This window comes from Salarias fasciatus, chromosome 23 (genome assembly GCF_902148845.1).
Source record: "Salarias fasciatus chromosome 23, fSalaFa1.1, whole genome shotgun sequence".
In the NCBI taxonomy this organism is placed as follows: Eukaryota; Metazoa; Chordata; class Actinopteri; order Blenniiformes; family Blenniidae; genus Salarias; species Salarias fasciatus.
The window spans coordinates 17,592,165-17,608,835 of record NC_043766.1 but is presented as its reverse complement, the minus strand read 5'-3'; the positions used below and the strand labels follow the sequence as shown (position 1 = coordinate 17,608,835).

At 39.4% G+C, this 16,671-nt stretch overlaps 1 protein-coding gene across 1 annotated transcript in view; it reads left to right on the top strand.

The window, feature by feature from the left end:
* xpr1a (xenotropic and polytropic retrovirus receptor 1a) overlaps window positions 1-16,671 on the top strand; it is a 66,887-nt gene that overhangs the window by 36,131 nt on the left and 14,085 nt on the right. The window contains exons 3-6 of the mRNA XM_030083813.1: window positions 12,306-12,407; window positions 14,859-15,079; window positions 15,193-15,342; window positions 15,459-15,542. Coding sequence (XP_029939673.1) covers window positions 12,306-12,407; window positions 14,859-15,079; window positions 15,193-15,342; window positions 15,459-15,542 — 557 coding nt within the window. The remainder of the gene's footprint in view (window positions 1-12,305; window positions 12,408-14,858; window positions 15,080-15,192; window positions 15,343-15,458; window positions 15,543-16,671) is intronic.

The following is a 16,671-nucleotide window of genomic DNA, read 5'->3' as shown; positions in this document are numbered from 1 at the left end:
TCTCAAAACATTTTTTTTGTGTTGTCAACTTTTCTGTTCTCTAAACACACCAAAACCTACTTCTCTTGTGTAAGAATAATTGTGCAGCTGTGTAATGTGGAATTCTTTTTTGATGTTTTGCCAAGCCTTGAACTGAAAACATGCATAATTATTGGTCCTCCTCTATAACACACTCTTTTGATGCCTTTTATGGGCATTCATTCAATTAATTTTGTGTTTTGGAAAGCTAGTCCTACAATATTGCATTATTTTGCCATCCGTCATGACTGAACGCTTTCTTCAGTCTCATTTTACAATCACTTGGTGCATGCTGCCGTTTTCCCTCTGCTCAGTGAGATGTGCAGCGCAGCCTAATCAGAGTTTGTGATATTGATTGCCAGGCGCACAGAAAAAGGTCTGTTGCTTGCCATGCAATACAAAGGTACTGAGTGGGCCTAATCAACACCTATTGATTATTTTATGCTGACTGCTTACTTCTGCAGTGTAGCATCATGTCCGGCGTGGCTGCTGCGAAATGTGCTTGCATGCATGCGCGCATGTCTTCGTCTTGGTATTCTGCCATTGCACCGTCTGGAACATTTATCTTAACACAACAATAAATTGAGAATAAATAACTGAAAGTGAGGCTGCATTTCATCTGGTAATCAACACAGATACTCTCTATCATCCTGCTACCACATAGCCATATCACTGACTAACTCGCGTGCGCTCACGCACACACACACACAAAATAACACCTGCTCATTGACATGCATACACACAGCCACGCAGTGATGTGAAAGCAATTGGCAGCAAAAGAGGAGAGGCTAACTCCCAGAGTTGGTTGCTAATGGCTACAGCATCCAAGACAGCAAAGAGGGAGATGTCAGTAACTACGTTGCTTGAAGGCAACCAGCTCTCCAAAATGGGACAGGACACATGCCTTCCCTCAAACTCATGAAAGTCTATTGGTGCATTTATAGTGCACACCAATACTCGTACAAGCGTGCAAGCACACACAAGATGCTGAAATGGAATAGCAATTTTCTTCCACCTCACGCGACTGTGTATCATTATAGCTGTCAAAAAGCAACTGGGCTCCAGAGGGCCATTTTGGCTCCAAGTGGAGCATTTGAATAAAGCTTTTTTTTTTTTTTTTTTTTCAATTTCTCACTGCTAGTGCTATCATTAGCATATAATTTTTCAAAATCTATCTATCTGAATGTATTTCAGGTAGACACTAGCAGTAAAAATTCCTGTTTTCTATTAATAGTCTAGATTTTTCCTTTATGTCTATTTCAGTCACTGTTTTTTTTCCCCCAAGCCTTTTTAATATAGCATGTTGCCGGTTTTTTTTTTTTTTTGTCTTACAATATTAAGTATAAGCCTGTCCTGGTAATCCTGAGCAGACGGTGCTTCAGATACAGAACAGGACACTTAATTTCCTGATTGCATCCATCAGCACTGACCATTTTCAATAACAGATGCTGGAAGCGTTGCTGCAGTTTTCACAATGATTTGTGCTCTGCTTCACAACAGCCTTGCCTTAATTTCAATTTTACATTGAAATGCAGATGCTTTATTGTTGCTGTTTGCATCTCCAGAAATTAATACCAGTAATATTTTTAGCACATTTCACCAGTTAGATTGACCAGAGACCTTCTCCCCTGTCTTATGACACTCTGGATGGATTCAGTGTAATTTCAGGCCAACCAGATCACAATGAAGTCGATGTAGATGATGTAAGGTCATGAAAAACTAGGACACCACTTTGCTCTGCAGTTCAGACGGAGCTTTCTCACACATCCTTTAATATTGATTAGATACACAAGAACAGTGCATGTAATACAAATTAAGAAAATGAATAAGAGAAGACAACTAAATTTTGGAATCATACGACGTTGTTTTCACAATGTAATGAGCCCATATGGTTGAACAAATTATTTGCCCAATACCTTCTTTAAGTGTAATTGTGCTACCAATGACAGGGTGGATTTGCATTGCATGTTTTACAGATGATTGATTTGTTTGACAAGCTAAAAAGAACATGTATTTCTTTTGTGTTCCCAGCAAATTAAGTTGCAGCTCTGGCTGTGTTTTTTTTTTTTCTTTTTTTTTTTCTGGTATCAATAGCATCGTATTTTTGGATTGGGCAGATCAGTTTTAAGGCTTAAAAGTTACTCACAACAATCAATCAATCAATTAAATGTTAGTCATGTAAGAACACCACTATGAAAATGACTGTGTTGCTATTAAAAAGTAAATCACTGCGATACAAAAAAAAAAAGCAATGCTTTCATTGTATGATATGTTTCTTATAGAGCAGCCTGTCACATTTCTTCAGAGAATCACTGCTGATATTCACTGCGGCAGCAAACAGCACAGGTGCTGTTTCCCTTGATGGCCTTTCTCCCTGTTATTTATTTATTTTTTCACATGAATGTGGTGAGTCTGCCCCCCCCCCCCCCCCCCCCCATTTCTTCCTTCCACTTGGCTGCATATGGATCAGTAGAACAAGCTCAGTGAGGAGGAAAGGTGGTCAGGGGAGAAACTGCTGAAAGAAAGGGAGGTGAGTTAGGTGGCAAACATATTTTCTGCCTGAAGAAGGAATGAAGGAGAAGTGATGAACTGACAAGCAAGGCAACCAAGACATAGTCGTTAAACAAAAGATTATAGAGATTCCAGTTGTCTTTCTTTATTCAGCAGAGCAATAATAAATGAGACATCAGCATCACAGTCAGCCGTCTCTGATGCATTCTCTCCTCTTTTGATTAGACATATGTAATATAAATCAAGTGTGCATAACATTGTAGAAAGAAAATAAACCTTATTGGTATCTTGATGATCCATGACTATGCCGACCAGCCTTGACTAATAGGGCTAAGCTATTAGACACTAATCTAAAGAAGATTTGTACTGGATCCACAGAGTATTCATACTGTGAAGTGTATTTTGTTTAAATGTTGAACAGAAAAGAAAGATTGGGAGCATGAAAAAATATGTTAAATGGTCAGTGGATGAGAAGAACAACTCGTGACCTCTCATTTTGGTGAAATGAATAAATTGCTGAAATGCTGTGGAATACATAAAAAAAAAAAAAAAAAAAACCTGATGCAGTAGCAAAACACACATTTACTGAAACCAAAGCAAATATCACAATTTTTCCTCAGTACATGGCTTGTGCTGTAAATTCACACTACGATGATGACGTTCACTGCCCTCCACCCCCTTTCTCAGCCACGCCCACCGCCACCCGTCACCCTTTCTCACCACAATAGTCTCCATTTTCATTTGGCCAATTCTCCGGCACTTTTTCAATTAGATTATGCTGTATACAACCTTCGCTTTATATTAAGAACAGGCTCATATATACGGTATGCATTTAATTGTGTTCATTAAATCTGAGAGGCATTTTTGTGCTGCTCCTAAAGACTTTACTGTGGTCAAACTAACCTGAAGCTGCGTCACCTACCACTCTCGTAATGTGTTTTGATAGTTGTAGGAAGCAAAAGTAAACAAGGGCCAGAAAAGCTCGTCAGCCAGCAGGTTCACACCAAGATTTTTCATGCTGATTCAACAGTTTAAACCACCACACAGTGTCTTGCTCAATGGCATACGGAACGGCAATCAAACCATGATGGCCCTTTGTCCCACGTGAGCCACAGCTGCCCATTTCATTTGTGCCTTTTATGTTAAATCCTTCAATTGCTTTAACAAGCAAACACCAGATGTGTCAGAGGAAATGGATATCAAACCCTGGTCTATAAACACGTGGACGTGTGCAGTGCACTCGAGCTGGTTACACACCGGTTCTCTAATGGAAGATAATGGAGGAAATCCCAGTAATCACACATACAGGCACACATTTTGAAATTGCAGCACCACTGTGGCCTTTGGTGTCAGATGTAATTAATGTGTGAATTTATTATGCTGTTCTCAGTCTGACACGGAATTGTGGTTTAGTGTTTGTAGAGGAGTGACTCATTGTTTGGTTGGCATGTGGATGTCCCACTGAACTATATCAGTCATGTTTAAGATGAAATGATTCAGGAATTGAGTTTATATTTGCAGTAGTTATAAGTGGGTTTTAATGAATAGCTAGTAAATATCAGAGATAGAAAATTTTTCTGATAATGTGAAATCAAATCACTGCATGTGAAAAGAGATGACAGTATAAATAACAATCAATAGCATAAAATTAGTCACAAAACAATAAAAATCCTGTGTCTTTGTGCTAAAGCAAACTGCAACTCCCTCTTTTTTCACTTGTGAATCACATTGTAGATTTTCAGTGTTTATATATTCTACACTCATCCTCACCACTAACTTCACAGTGATGGTTCACTTTTGAAAAATCTCCTGAAATCAGATCTGCTCTTTGAGAGTAGATTTGCTTCAATTAATGCTGTGAGAAATGTAGTGTGCGTGAGTTTGCATAGCAAACCTCTGATAGTTATCTATATCCTTTATTGAACTGCCACTGAACTGAAAACCTGTGCATTATGGCAGACTATAGAAATGTGTGATTGAAGAAGCTTAGCCTGAGATTGCACAGACTCAATAAGATTTAAAACTTCATAATCAAAACAAGGTTTGATCAGACGAGATGATTTATCCCAAACCAAAAGATTCATGTAGGCTTCATTTTAGTTCAGTGTTCCTACAGCGGACTTACCAAATATTTCCTTTTTTTTCTATCAATTTCAAAGGACATAAGTGTGGAGAACTCTGAGAGGAAGCGAAAGAGACCAGAAACTTTTCCTGGCTCTGACTGCGAGAGATAACATTTCACAGCAGCAGCTTTGTAAAATGAGAACAGACAGAGAAAAAAGGAGAGATTAAAAACGAGTGGGAACTGATAAAAATGGGAAATAAAAGAGAAAAAAAAATTCTCAGATTATAAAGCACGACCTCCCTTTTTTCTTTTTTAGTGGCTTCTGAGGAAATAAGAGCTGCAGTAATTAACTTTTCCATCAACCCCCTGGTCTATAACAACACTTCCTGCAGACTGCTTGTTTGCTCAGTTGGATGCATCTGTTGCTGTTTCTTGCCTCTGGATGAAATATAACTTATCCTGCCTTCTACCTTTTCTGATTCTATCTTCCCTGCTCTACCATCCATGCCTATTCATCTCTCCCCCTGATAATGCCATTTTTATTATACTGACCCAAATGTGCATTTCTGTGTTTTGCAGTTAAAAGAAAAGAGCAACAGTGAATGAAAAAGCAAACTTTATTCACAAATGCTCCTCACACTTATATAAGTACTTTTGATTCTCTTGTTATTTTTTCCTTTTCCTGGAAGGATTATGTCCAAATCAATAAAGGCATGTGTAACCGTAAGCATGACCCATTTCATGTGGTTTACAGAAAGTTTGCCTGTTAGTGGACTTCCATCAGTCGGCTCCATCAGGATGTATCTTTTCAGAGACACACTTAATTGATATACAGCGAACCGTTTCCTTTTCCTTGTAGTCCCACTTACTGAGTTTGTATGATAACTTTGAAATATGTATTTTTTTTTTTTTCAAATAAACAAGTCAACTTTGAAAGCAGTCTCATTTCAGTCTCATTACATGTTTTCATGTGTACATGCCGGGAGCGGAACCTTTCTTTTAGGCTTTTCCTCTAATCTAACAGACCAACTGAAGGATGATTTTAGTTAGATTTTTTAATTTCTCAACTGGAACTTGGACTTGTTATTTCTATTCACACTGATGACGTCTCTGGGTTCTCTGTGTGTCAGTGTGGGTTTTCTCTGGAAATCCTCCACAGTCCAAAAACCGTGCTGAGTTTATTGGTGGGTTTAAATTGGCCATAGATGGAAATGAGAACAGTTATTGCTGTTTTTCTTGTTAGCTCTGTGACTGAGTGGTGACCAGTTCTCAATGTTTATTTGTTCAAAGTTAGCTGTGACTGCAATCCAGCTCTCTGCAGTCACAGTCTGACTGAATAGAGCATAGATGGATGAATAGCTTGGCACTGTGTCAGATTCAGACAATAAGACACAATGTGGTAGTGCCCCATGTGTAAATGTTGTCTGTGGAATTCATCTATCTTTGTTTGATTTCAGTACCTTGGACAGATCCACGAGACAAGGCAATCTCCTAAATATCCCATCTTCTACATGTAATGTTATATCATGGAGTGAAAACCTTTTCAAAGATACTAAGATATGTGTGAAACTTTCTCCATTCTCAAATTTCAGGCTTTCCTTCTGTAGTTTCTTTCATAATTCCCCCCTCACTTAGTCTTATTCTTTTTCGTCCTCCCTCCGCGGTTTCATTTCATAGCATTCTCCAGCGAATTTGGATGTTGTCTCTTTTCCCTCCGGTTCTTAGGATCATCTCACACCCCATCTGGCATCTTGCATTTTCTCGTCTTCCTCTCATCAAGGATTCGCTTGGTGGCTGCTGAGTTGCCCATCACTTGTGCCCCTCACTCCATCTTGTTCTCTCGATCACTGTCAAAGATATTAACACTTATCTGAATACACTGACTGTGCTTCTCTCGCTTACATATCACGCTCAGTACTGGACGGACTGTGTTTTTAGGAGCTGCTTAGCTTGCAGTCTGGCTGTATAAATAGTACACAATGGATCGGGAGCTACAGTAGTTCCTCATCCTGCCTCCGGTCCTCCCAGGTTGGCAGGCTAACCCAGTGAGTGTGCATTCTTAATGTTCCCCTGGCTTCGATGAGAGAGATGATTGGTGGAATTAATTGTGGCTGGAGGGCTGAATGGGAATAAGTGAGAAAAAAGGCGAGATGAAGGAATGGGCGGGGTGGAGGCGGGGGTGGGGGGTTGTCTGGCTGGTATTTGTGTTGTGTTTCCTTCCTTAAAGTCTGAGGCTGGAGGATGTTAAAGTTGCCTCTGTACACTCTCACTCTTTTTGTCTCTGCAGATCATCATTATTGTCCCAGAGTTAAGTCAATCCCATTTTCTTTTATAGCTCAGTTTGTCTTTTTCTTTTGTTCATGATTTATACCTGTGCGCTTGCAAAGAGGAGATAAGAGTGCTGCTAGCACAGACACAATCATAATGTAATGGCTTCCCCAGCTCCCCTGAAGATAATACCATCACTACATAGTTTATATTGCACAGTGTGTTGTCATTATAGGGGACAAATGGAGCTTAAAAACAAGGGCTTGTAATTTGTGAATGTCTCCATGTATAGAGATCCATGACTCTAGTTCGGTATTTTTGTTTCAGAGGATTGTTGTATATATATTGTCCCCTGTTGTTTTCTGGCATGCGATGCAATGATAAATATGTATTTTCATCCTTTCTATTGGCCACAAATAAACTTCTGCTCAGGTGAGAGAAGATGGAAGTGGATTGTCACAGCAAAATAAAAAAATCTAGCGCTCTTATATTTAAAAGAAATACCAGACGTATTTTGGTGGTGTGACATGCGTGTGCTCGTGTTGGATGTTGTTCCCTGTAAATCCATCTTATGGTCAACAGAGGGTCTCCATGAAGGATTTATGGGGCCACAGAATGTTTGTGTGGGAATATAAGAAGTTGGGGGTGGGGTTTGCACGTGTGTACGCAAGTGTGTGTCTGTGCGTGCCTGTATGTGTGTGTTTGTGTGTGCGGGGTTTCGGGGGTGAGTGTTGGGTTCTTGGGAAGCTGTCTCATCATTTATTTATACAATCTACAGAAGAAGGGGTTAGTGTAGAGAGGGGGCTGCCGACTACAAACTGTCCTGGGAATACTGCCGGTCAAGAGTTGTTTTTCTAGCTACAAGCACAATTCTTTGTCTGAAAAAAACTAAATCAACACAATGAGGGCTACATTCTGGGCTGGATCTGCTGTTGTCATAGTATTTTGTACACAAGTCTGTTTTATTATCTTGAACTCAGAAATGGCAACAAAAAAAAAATTCTGCCAGTTTTGGATGTAGCTGTTGCAATGAGTGTTCAGTCACAAAATGTGCTTGCAATCATTTGACCATTTACTTATTAATCCATTAATACCAGCCCAACATCGCTTTGGGTTGTGTAAGCTTAAAATAAAGTGAATGCCAGATGGTTAATATTCTATTGGGACATGAAACTGTTTTCATTTGGTCCACTATTAAAAGTCTACAAATATAAATACATCTGCACCTTCACTTGAATCGGTGATTCGTGCTACAGTCTCTCATCTCATAGCTGTAATTTACAGCTGTTAAATGTTCTAAAACCTAATCACTCTATATTGATTTCTCTGTAGGTTTACATAAATTAGATCCTTGATAAATAGCAGTTATTAATCTGTGAACAAAATGGGAAGCCCTGCTATAAATTCTCTGTGCTGCTCAGTCAGACATGTAAACATCTATTACTGGCTAACCCTAAATGTCTTTAATCAAAAGACAGATCTTTGTGGGAAAAGCTTGCACGTGGCACACAGTTTAAATAGAATGACAAGTGAATCAGCACACAGCCCTTCACAGACAACAGCCCAGCGTGTTTAAATCCAATATACTGAAGTAAATGTGGGAAATGACAGGCTACCAGGGAAGCGAGCACACGACAGGTGCTTCAGAGTAGATTACAGCACTTACGTAGAAAATCAACAAAATAAGCAATAAGTTAGAGCTTCCCAGCAGGGGGGAGGGTGCAGTGTCCCCTGAAGGGACGAAAAATGAAGAAGATGCATAGTTGGGTGTCACAGCTTCTTTGTCTTGTCCTATTATTCTGACTTTCTTTTTCTGTAATGTCCAAACTTTCTTAAACAGTCAGTGGAAGCTGTTGGACTCTGGAGAGCCACCTCTGTTATCCTCCACCTCGGAGAGAGATAATGAGAAGTCATACTGTTCAGCTGACAGAGGCACTGACAGATTTACATGAACACTGACACCTCTGATTCAATCAAAGATACACCACATGCTGCAGTGGTTTTATGAAGGCAAGGTGTTTCTGTAATTAGGTTTCATTGCAGTGCAGCTCAGTTTATTATACGGGTGGATAAGGAGAGAATGAGACAATGTACCTATGAGGTGTAAATTATTTTTATCTGTCTAATCGTGGTTCGGGCCTCAGTTAAGCCTTGGTTACAGTGCGATGTTGTGAAGACAATTGTTTCAGTTGCAGCTGTGAACATGAACTCAAACATGAACTCACAGCTACACATCATAGATACATCAACGTGAAGTGTGTGGTGCTCTCTGTGCCGTTACACACCTACACTGACTGATTGTGCTTCTCGGTACATCAAGTCAGAAGGAAACAAAGCAACAGATGTACGGGGTCAATTCATAACCCCTCTTGTATCTGAATACTTCCCTCACATCTGCACTTTGATGCTGCACGGCTCCACTCACACCAACACACTCATTCTGTTAGTCATCGTTCCAGTGGGGAAAAATTCAGCAAAATATACCAGCACATCTCAGAAAAATCTGAATATTATTAAAAAAGTTGTTTTGTCTGTGTGGTTGTTTTTCCACATTCAAAACATCTAAGCTCAACATTTTTCTTTAAATTAATTCAATTCAATTCAATTCAGCTTTATATATGAAGTGCCAATTACAACATGGTCCTTTTTTTAGACACTTTTACAGAGAAAACCCAACAGTTCCACATGAGCAAGCATAATCGACTGTGGAAAGGAAAAAAACCCCTTTTAACAGGAAGAAACCTTGTAGAACCAGGCTCAGAATTAGTACCACAATGGCCTCTGCTTATAAAAATGGAATGAAAAAATATCTGATGTCAAAAAAAATTGTGATATCGCTAAATACAGAATTTTAATTGTTATGACTTCCATTCATCAATATGTAAGAGGAAACAGTCAGTGGAAATCCTGACATGCACAGGGAAAACATGGAAACACCACACAGGTAATTATAAAAGCCCTCGACCAGGGACCCAAACTGGAGACTTTTTCATTTTGAGGCAAGCGCTATAACCACTATCCTGCTGTGCCACCCATCACCAAGACGTTTAATGTGTGATAAATCTGAAGTATACCAAATCAGATTCACTGTTGGAAGTGAATTGTGAGATTAAAAATTCTACCATTGTGTTCCAATTTTTTGGAAACCCCTTTATATTTTCACAAAAAAAAAAAAAAAAACTCTCTGGACATGAAATTTAGTGCAGCCCCCTTTTACCACATTGCAAGATAATTTCCAAAATGACAAAAAAAGCAAAAAAAAAAAACAAACAAACAAAAAAAACCTGTGATCAAAGGTGCCCATTCCTGATCTAAAATAACATTTGTCAAAGCAAAAGTGTGTTCTTCCTATCATTTGTCTTTATGTTATATGCAATTATACTGAAATTCAGTTAATTTAAAGGGCATTTTCTGGAATCCTCAATCGTTTGAAGCAAGTTGCTTCTTATGAAGACATACTTATTTGTACTAATTTACAATCTAGCTAAAGTAGTTTTGTATTAAAGATATTCTAAGACTAATTTGCATTTTACTACCTGAGGCGCTTGCCTTCTCACTTCATGTGTTTCCTCCTATACACAGTGTTCATTAGCAGCATAACCTTTTACTTTGAATTGCATTACAGCTCAGTTAGCTCCTCACTCGCAGGTCAGACTGAAGCAGTGTAATGGACCGTTAGCCATGGTGTCTCAGGACTCTGGCCTGACAGACACTCAGTCCTTCAGCTCATCTGCTCGAGCTAGCAGGGCAGCAGTGAGCTGTTGAAGCATGCATCCGTCCATCCATCCATCCATCTGTTTATCTGCAGCTGTGTGAGCCCCTCAGACTGTGTGCTGAGGCAGCTGAGTCTGGCTGTGAAGCTGAAAGAGTTGTGACTGCAGCTGAACTACAGGGCAAAAAGAAATCAATGTGCTTCCTTTTCTGTCTCTGCTATGGTCTCTGTTTAGCTGAAGATGGTGTTTCTGTAGCTTTAGTGTTCCCCGCAGTATGGTTCCTTCATAAACTATTTCCCTCACTCTTTTATTCGTCTTTTCTCACAATAGCAGGATCCTTATCTCAAGTTATTGTTGTTTCATACCTGTAAACGTAATGTCAGCCACCTTCTCAGTCACAAATTTAAGAACGTTTTTATAGCCGCTTCATATCATCCTATCTTGTAAACATGTTCTGGGCAAAACACATTCTTGATACTATGCTCAGAATGTAAGACTGCATAGCAGCTGTTTTACTTGTTTCAGTCCCTTTAAAAATGGTCATTTTAACACAGTAATGTCTCCATAGAACCAAATCAGCTGTAGTTATTATATTGCACTTATGTGTACTTATATGATAAACTTGCAGGGGATGGGTATGCTTTTCCTTCTCTATGTTACAGTGGATCTGTCTGTTGATATAATTTCAGCCATTCGGTGTTTTTATCATCATAGCGTACTTTAATTAACTTACAATCAGTCATCTTTTAGTATGTGAAGTCTGTATTTGGCCTGTTTCTGTTGAACAGCTGTTTGACTTTAAAACCTCTATTGAACGTTTTCTCACCTTTTCATTACTGTTTTCATCGTCCCCTGCTTCGAACCGATGTGTGTACAGGCGCGTCTGTGTGAAAAAAGCAGTGATATTGACTTGACTGTTGCCTGAGGCTTCTCTTTTTTATTACTGTTGAGAGTCTCTGCCTACCAGTTTTTGCTGTCCAGGCTTACTTAATATAATAGCTAATATTTATGAAGCACTAAAACACACACCTTGCTTTATACTTCTTAGAATGAACATCTTGAACATCATTATTTGAAATTCATATGCTTGTAACATTATGACACAAAACGACTAATGAAAATTACAAATATTTTGAAAAATATATGAAAAAAATACAATGTTTTAAAAAAAATATGAAACTGTCATTATTTCACTACTACTTTTTTTTTAACAATCAGTGATTGTCTACATTTTTCTGAACTGACAAGTGGCAGTGTTGAGTGTACTGTTAGTGTTTGTGTGCACACGGCTGAGAGGCTCGCTGTGTGTCTCGGTCAGTGCGTCCAGGCAGCTCGAGGCCATTGGCTGCGTTTTGAGCTCTGTCAGGTGTTAGGTAACATGCTGTGAATGAGGCAGAGTTTCATTTGAGACAGTGCATCAATGCTGATTGAATTGACTGGTCCTGAAAAAGGCATGCAGGGTTTTGTCAGACAGAGGAGAGACAGGAGGAGGCTGCTGATCTAATTGTATCACTGAATGGATGTCTGTTTGGATGGTGCAGATGAACCTTAAAGGAATATGCTAAATTTTTTTTAAATTGATTTTTCCTTTGTGTCAGTCACACCGATAGAAAATGGCTTCAAACAATGTCGGATTCATAATTGTTATATGCTTTATCTTCACCTTGATTCAAGGATAATGAATAAACGTACTTTAATGCTAATTCTCTTTCCTTTTCTTTTCTCTCCAGTCACAGATGAAGACACAGTGAAGAGATACTACGCTAAGTTTGAGGAGAGGTTTTTCCAGACATGCGAGAAAGAGCTCCTGAAAATCAACACATTCTATTCAGGTATTTAATTACTTCTGTCGCCCTTCAAGTCATAATGATATTGGATATATAACACCAAAGTCTAATAAGGGATGCAGTTTTATATTGGATAACAGAAGCAGTTACTGTGCAATTATTTGATGGTAGTGAATTGAGAGGAACTGTGATAATAAACCAAAGCAATATTGCAGTAATCTATTTAGCTTTATCAAATGTGTGTGTGTGCAGGTGTGTGTGTGTGTGTGTCAGTGAGTGGTCTTAAAAAAAGCCAGTCAGGATGTAGATAAAAGTTGATCTGGCTTACGTAAGTCTGCTTGCCTCCTCATGGCTCTCATCCTCTGTATCTCTCTCTAAAAGGGGTGTTTGACCTTTCAAAGCCATTCTGCTGCTTTGCTCTGCAATTAGTTTCTGAGACCCGAGGAAGAAGAAAAAGTATGCCATGAAACTTGAATAAACCCAAAACGGTGAAAATGTATCCCTCCAAATGTCTTTTTAAGGTTCATCAGGTCCACACAGGTGAAGCGTTCAGCCATGTCTTCTGTCGTGCCGCCGCACTCTGGACCTTAGACTCCATCTACATCTTGTGCAGCTGACAGTCCTGAGTCTTGACTTTTTCACACGTCGTCATGTGTTCAGTGGAGCATTGTAATGACAGAGAGGAGAATCTTTATGAATTTAGATGTCAGAGAGGAGCTGTGGCATCCCCGTGAGGCAGTCAGTGTGACATCTGGAGAATGTGTGTCAAGGTGTGCTCAAGCAGCGAAGTGTGAAAGTCACCAGTGAGTCTTCGGCACCACAATAGCTGCCTTCTTCGGTTTAGCCTAAGAAGAACAGCTCAAGTTCCTGCACTGCCAGACTGGGAGGTGGATCGCACCAAATCAAATCAGGTGTGTTGTCAGGCACATAGCTCTAGTGGGAAATGACAGTGTCTGTCCATTTCACATTTTCTCCTCCTCCACTGAGTTAAAAGCAGGAATTTCACATAAAAGAAACACTTTCAGTTTCAGAACTAGTTAAAAGCCAAAGTATAATACAATTGGTAAAAAGTGCATAAGCACACAGATATGAATCTACTAAGTAGCTTCTTAATTCTAAAGACTTGTATAATTAAATAAAATCTTCTGCTCATGTGGTAGTTTGGCATCCAGACCTCTAACTGGCACTTTATTTTTAATGGGCCTGAATGAGAGATTCCCAGGAAACAGCAGGACAGAAAATAAACTCAGCACTGAGAAACAAGTGACGAGAATGTCCATGGCGTTTATCGTTACTTGACTGAACAGAGATGACCACTGATTAGTGTGGGAAAATGGATCAGCAGCAGAACGGAGCTAATCTCTGCCAACAAAGTAGGCAGAACTGCAGGAGAAGTTAATGAAATGCAGGTTACTGCCGAGACCCTGAGTGATTCCCTCCCCTCCTCTCTCATTCTGTTTCTCCGGGCGTATTAACCCATGTTTGACCCAGATAATGGTTCCTCAGAAAGCACCATTTACATGTCAGTTCAGCCTGGCAGTCTCCATCCGTCAGCTTCCTGGAAGCCAAGAAGAGGAGGGGACTTTTTTAAATGGTCATCCACTATAGCTGCTTGCTTCACATTGTAGAAACCCTTACCTCCTTGCAAGATAAGGGTTATCAATGTGAGGCGGATTGTTAAAATTCCTTTATGTTTTAGATTTCCTTCCATCCTTCCATTGTTATGGCACAACTTATAACTTTGCTGAACTTTCAAATTCCTCTCAAAATGAATTTATTAGTTAGCAACAACAATACCTTTCATTTGGTAGTTTTTAAAGTATCGTGTCAATAGTTTAAGAAGGCTTCAGTATTGCTGTGTAGAATTAATATTTATGCAACGTTTTTAAAATTTTAACTGGTCCCTCAATAACAAAGCATTTAGTGTTTTGTTTTTCTGCAAGTGTGTGTATTCCTGTATTTTTCCTTCTAAAAGTAGAACACTGATGACAATAATATAGTAACTAAGATCAAGTTGTTCTGCTGAGCGTTTAGATCAGTGCTGATACTGGTGTGTCTTGCAGTGGTGCTCTGGTGAAAGCATCTCTTCCTTCCACTCAATTTGCCTGATTAATATATTTAGCTCAAAATAAAATAGGAGATAAACAATGGTAAGTCATGATTGAGCAGTCTGTTTTCAGGCGCGACTAGTTCTAGTTTTTAAAAATATGCACACACTTTTAGAAAGTAATACAGTACACCAGTGTGCTCTTTAGCTTGCAGAGTTTTACAGAAATCTAAGAAGACATTTATCCAAATGAAAGACTTTTTAAGCTAACAGTGGTGAAAACATGTAGTTTTGGATATTTTAAGATTCCTTTATGTTGCCTTTGTGTGTTTTTTTGCACTTGCTTTAAAGGATTGAAAGATCCCCAGCACTCTGAAGTTTTATATTACAGTGAGTGCTCTATAGTGAGAAAGCACTTAGACACACTTGTGTCTTCTTTGTATCCATAGAAAAGCTGGCTGAAGCCCAGAGAAGGTCTGCCACACTGCAGAATGAGCTGCAGTCGTCGTTGGATGCTCAGCGTGAGAGCAACGCTCCTCCTGGCTTGCGGAAACGCAAAACAATGTTCCACCTGTCACAGGAGGAGCGCTGCAAACACCACAACATCAAGGACCTGAAGTTAGCCTTCAGCGAGTTCTACCTCAGCCTCATTCTGCTCCAGAACTACCAGGTTCTCCTCACGACTCACTCTGGAATCGCGCTGACGTTTTGGCAGCTGTTTTCATCCAACCATTATATTCTGGTCCCAAAGTTGAAAAGCAGTTTCTCTGACGTCTTCTGCAGAACCTGAACTTCACTGGCTTCCGTAAGATCCTGAAGAAGCATGACAAGATCCTGGACACCTCCCGTGGGGCCGACTGGCGTGTGGCTCATGTGGAGGTGGCGCCGTTTTACACCTGCAAGAAAATCACACAGCTCATCTCCGAGACAGAGGTGCCCGCTCATATTCACACAAACAGAAACCCATTGTGAGACACTGTGATAAAACCAAGCTGTGGAAAATAAGATCGAAATCAAAGCATGTGAGTAAATATTTTTCCTGCGTTTAGACCCTGGTGACCACGGAGCTGGAGGGAGGAGACCGTCAGAAGGCCATGAAGAGGTTGAGAGTTCCTCCACTGGGGGCAGCTCAGGTCAGAAGAGCAGCTGATTTCATTGGAAATCCATTAGATACATGGATATCTGTGTTATTCCTCACATCTCACAAATCAGACTTCTTACCTCCAGCAGAATACGAAGCAGATAAGAAGGATCTAAACTGAAAGAGAAAGTTGCTTATTTTCTATTATGTGTTTTTTTTCTGTGAGTTAAGCCTCCTTATCAGCCTGTTAATTTCCAATCAAAGATAATTTATACATTTATTAATATAACATTGTGTATTTTGTTAACCATGAATACATGATAAAAATAAAAAGCGAGAGCTCTGTCGTGAGAAAGAGATTAAGACGGGAAGAGAAGAACCCATTGGAGCCTTTAGTATTGATTTTATAAGTGCCTTTTCCATGTTGAACAGGGAGGATATCTCTCAGAAATAATTGAGGCTACTGGCACTTTACCCCCTGATGTTATATCTACCGTAATTACAGCATTAATTACTGTCATGTTTGACTTAAATTGTGTGATGTGTGAGCTCTCAGTTTTCCCTGCATGCACATGCATGATAACTTTACTTATCAGTAACAGAGAGAAAGAAGTGACATTGCTACTGTTTGTGTGCTGTTGTTCGTCAGACGTGACGAAGTGCGTGAATATCTGCATATTATAGTCAGGGGGTGATGTTTACAGGGGAGTAGAGGTTTTGCCCATTGATGGTCGACACGCCACACCAACTGCTGGATAGTCTATATTGCATGAGATAAAACATATCACCTCTATCAGTGAGTAAAGCTACTTTACCAGCAGACCAAACAACAGCCAGTCATATTCACAAAAGTTTTGTGGTTTGTTTTAATTTAGAGCTGCAAATGCTTAAGAATCAAGAGTAAAGGATATACCACGCAGTCTCAGACTACACACAGTTGCAAATGTCGTAATAATTTTGAACTTTTTTTAATTTACTTATACGTGAAAGAATATTAAATGACTTTTTGTTGATGTGTGCTGTAATCTATAGGTAGGTCCTTCCTTGTATATTTGCCTGGAAACACAGGACCTGTTATGCTTAGAGTTGTTCACTGCCATTTATTTAATAAGTTCATTTCACATTGATTTATCTTTCAGTTGTAATTATGTTGATACAGTGAAAATTCATTTTGAATTCTA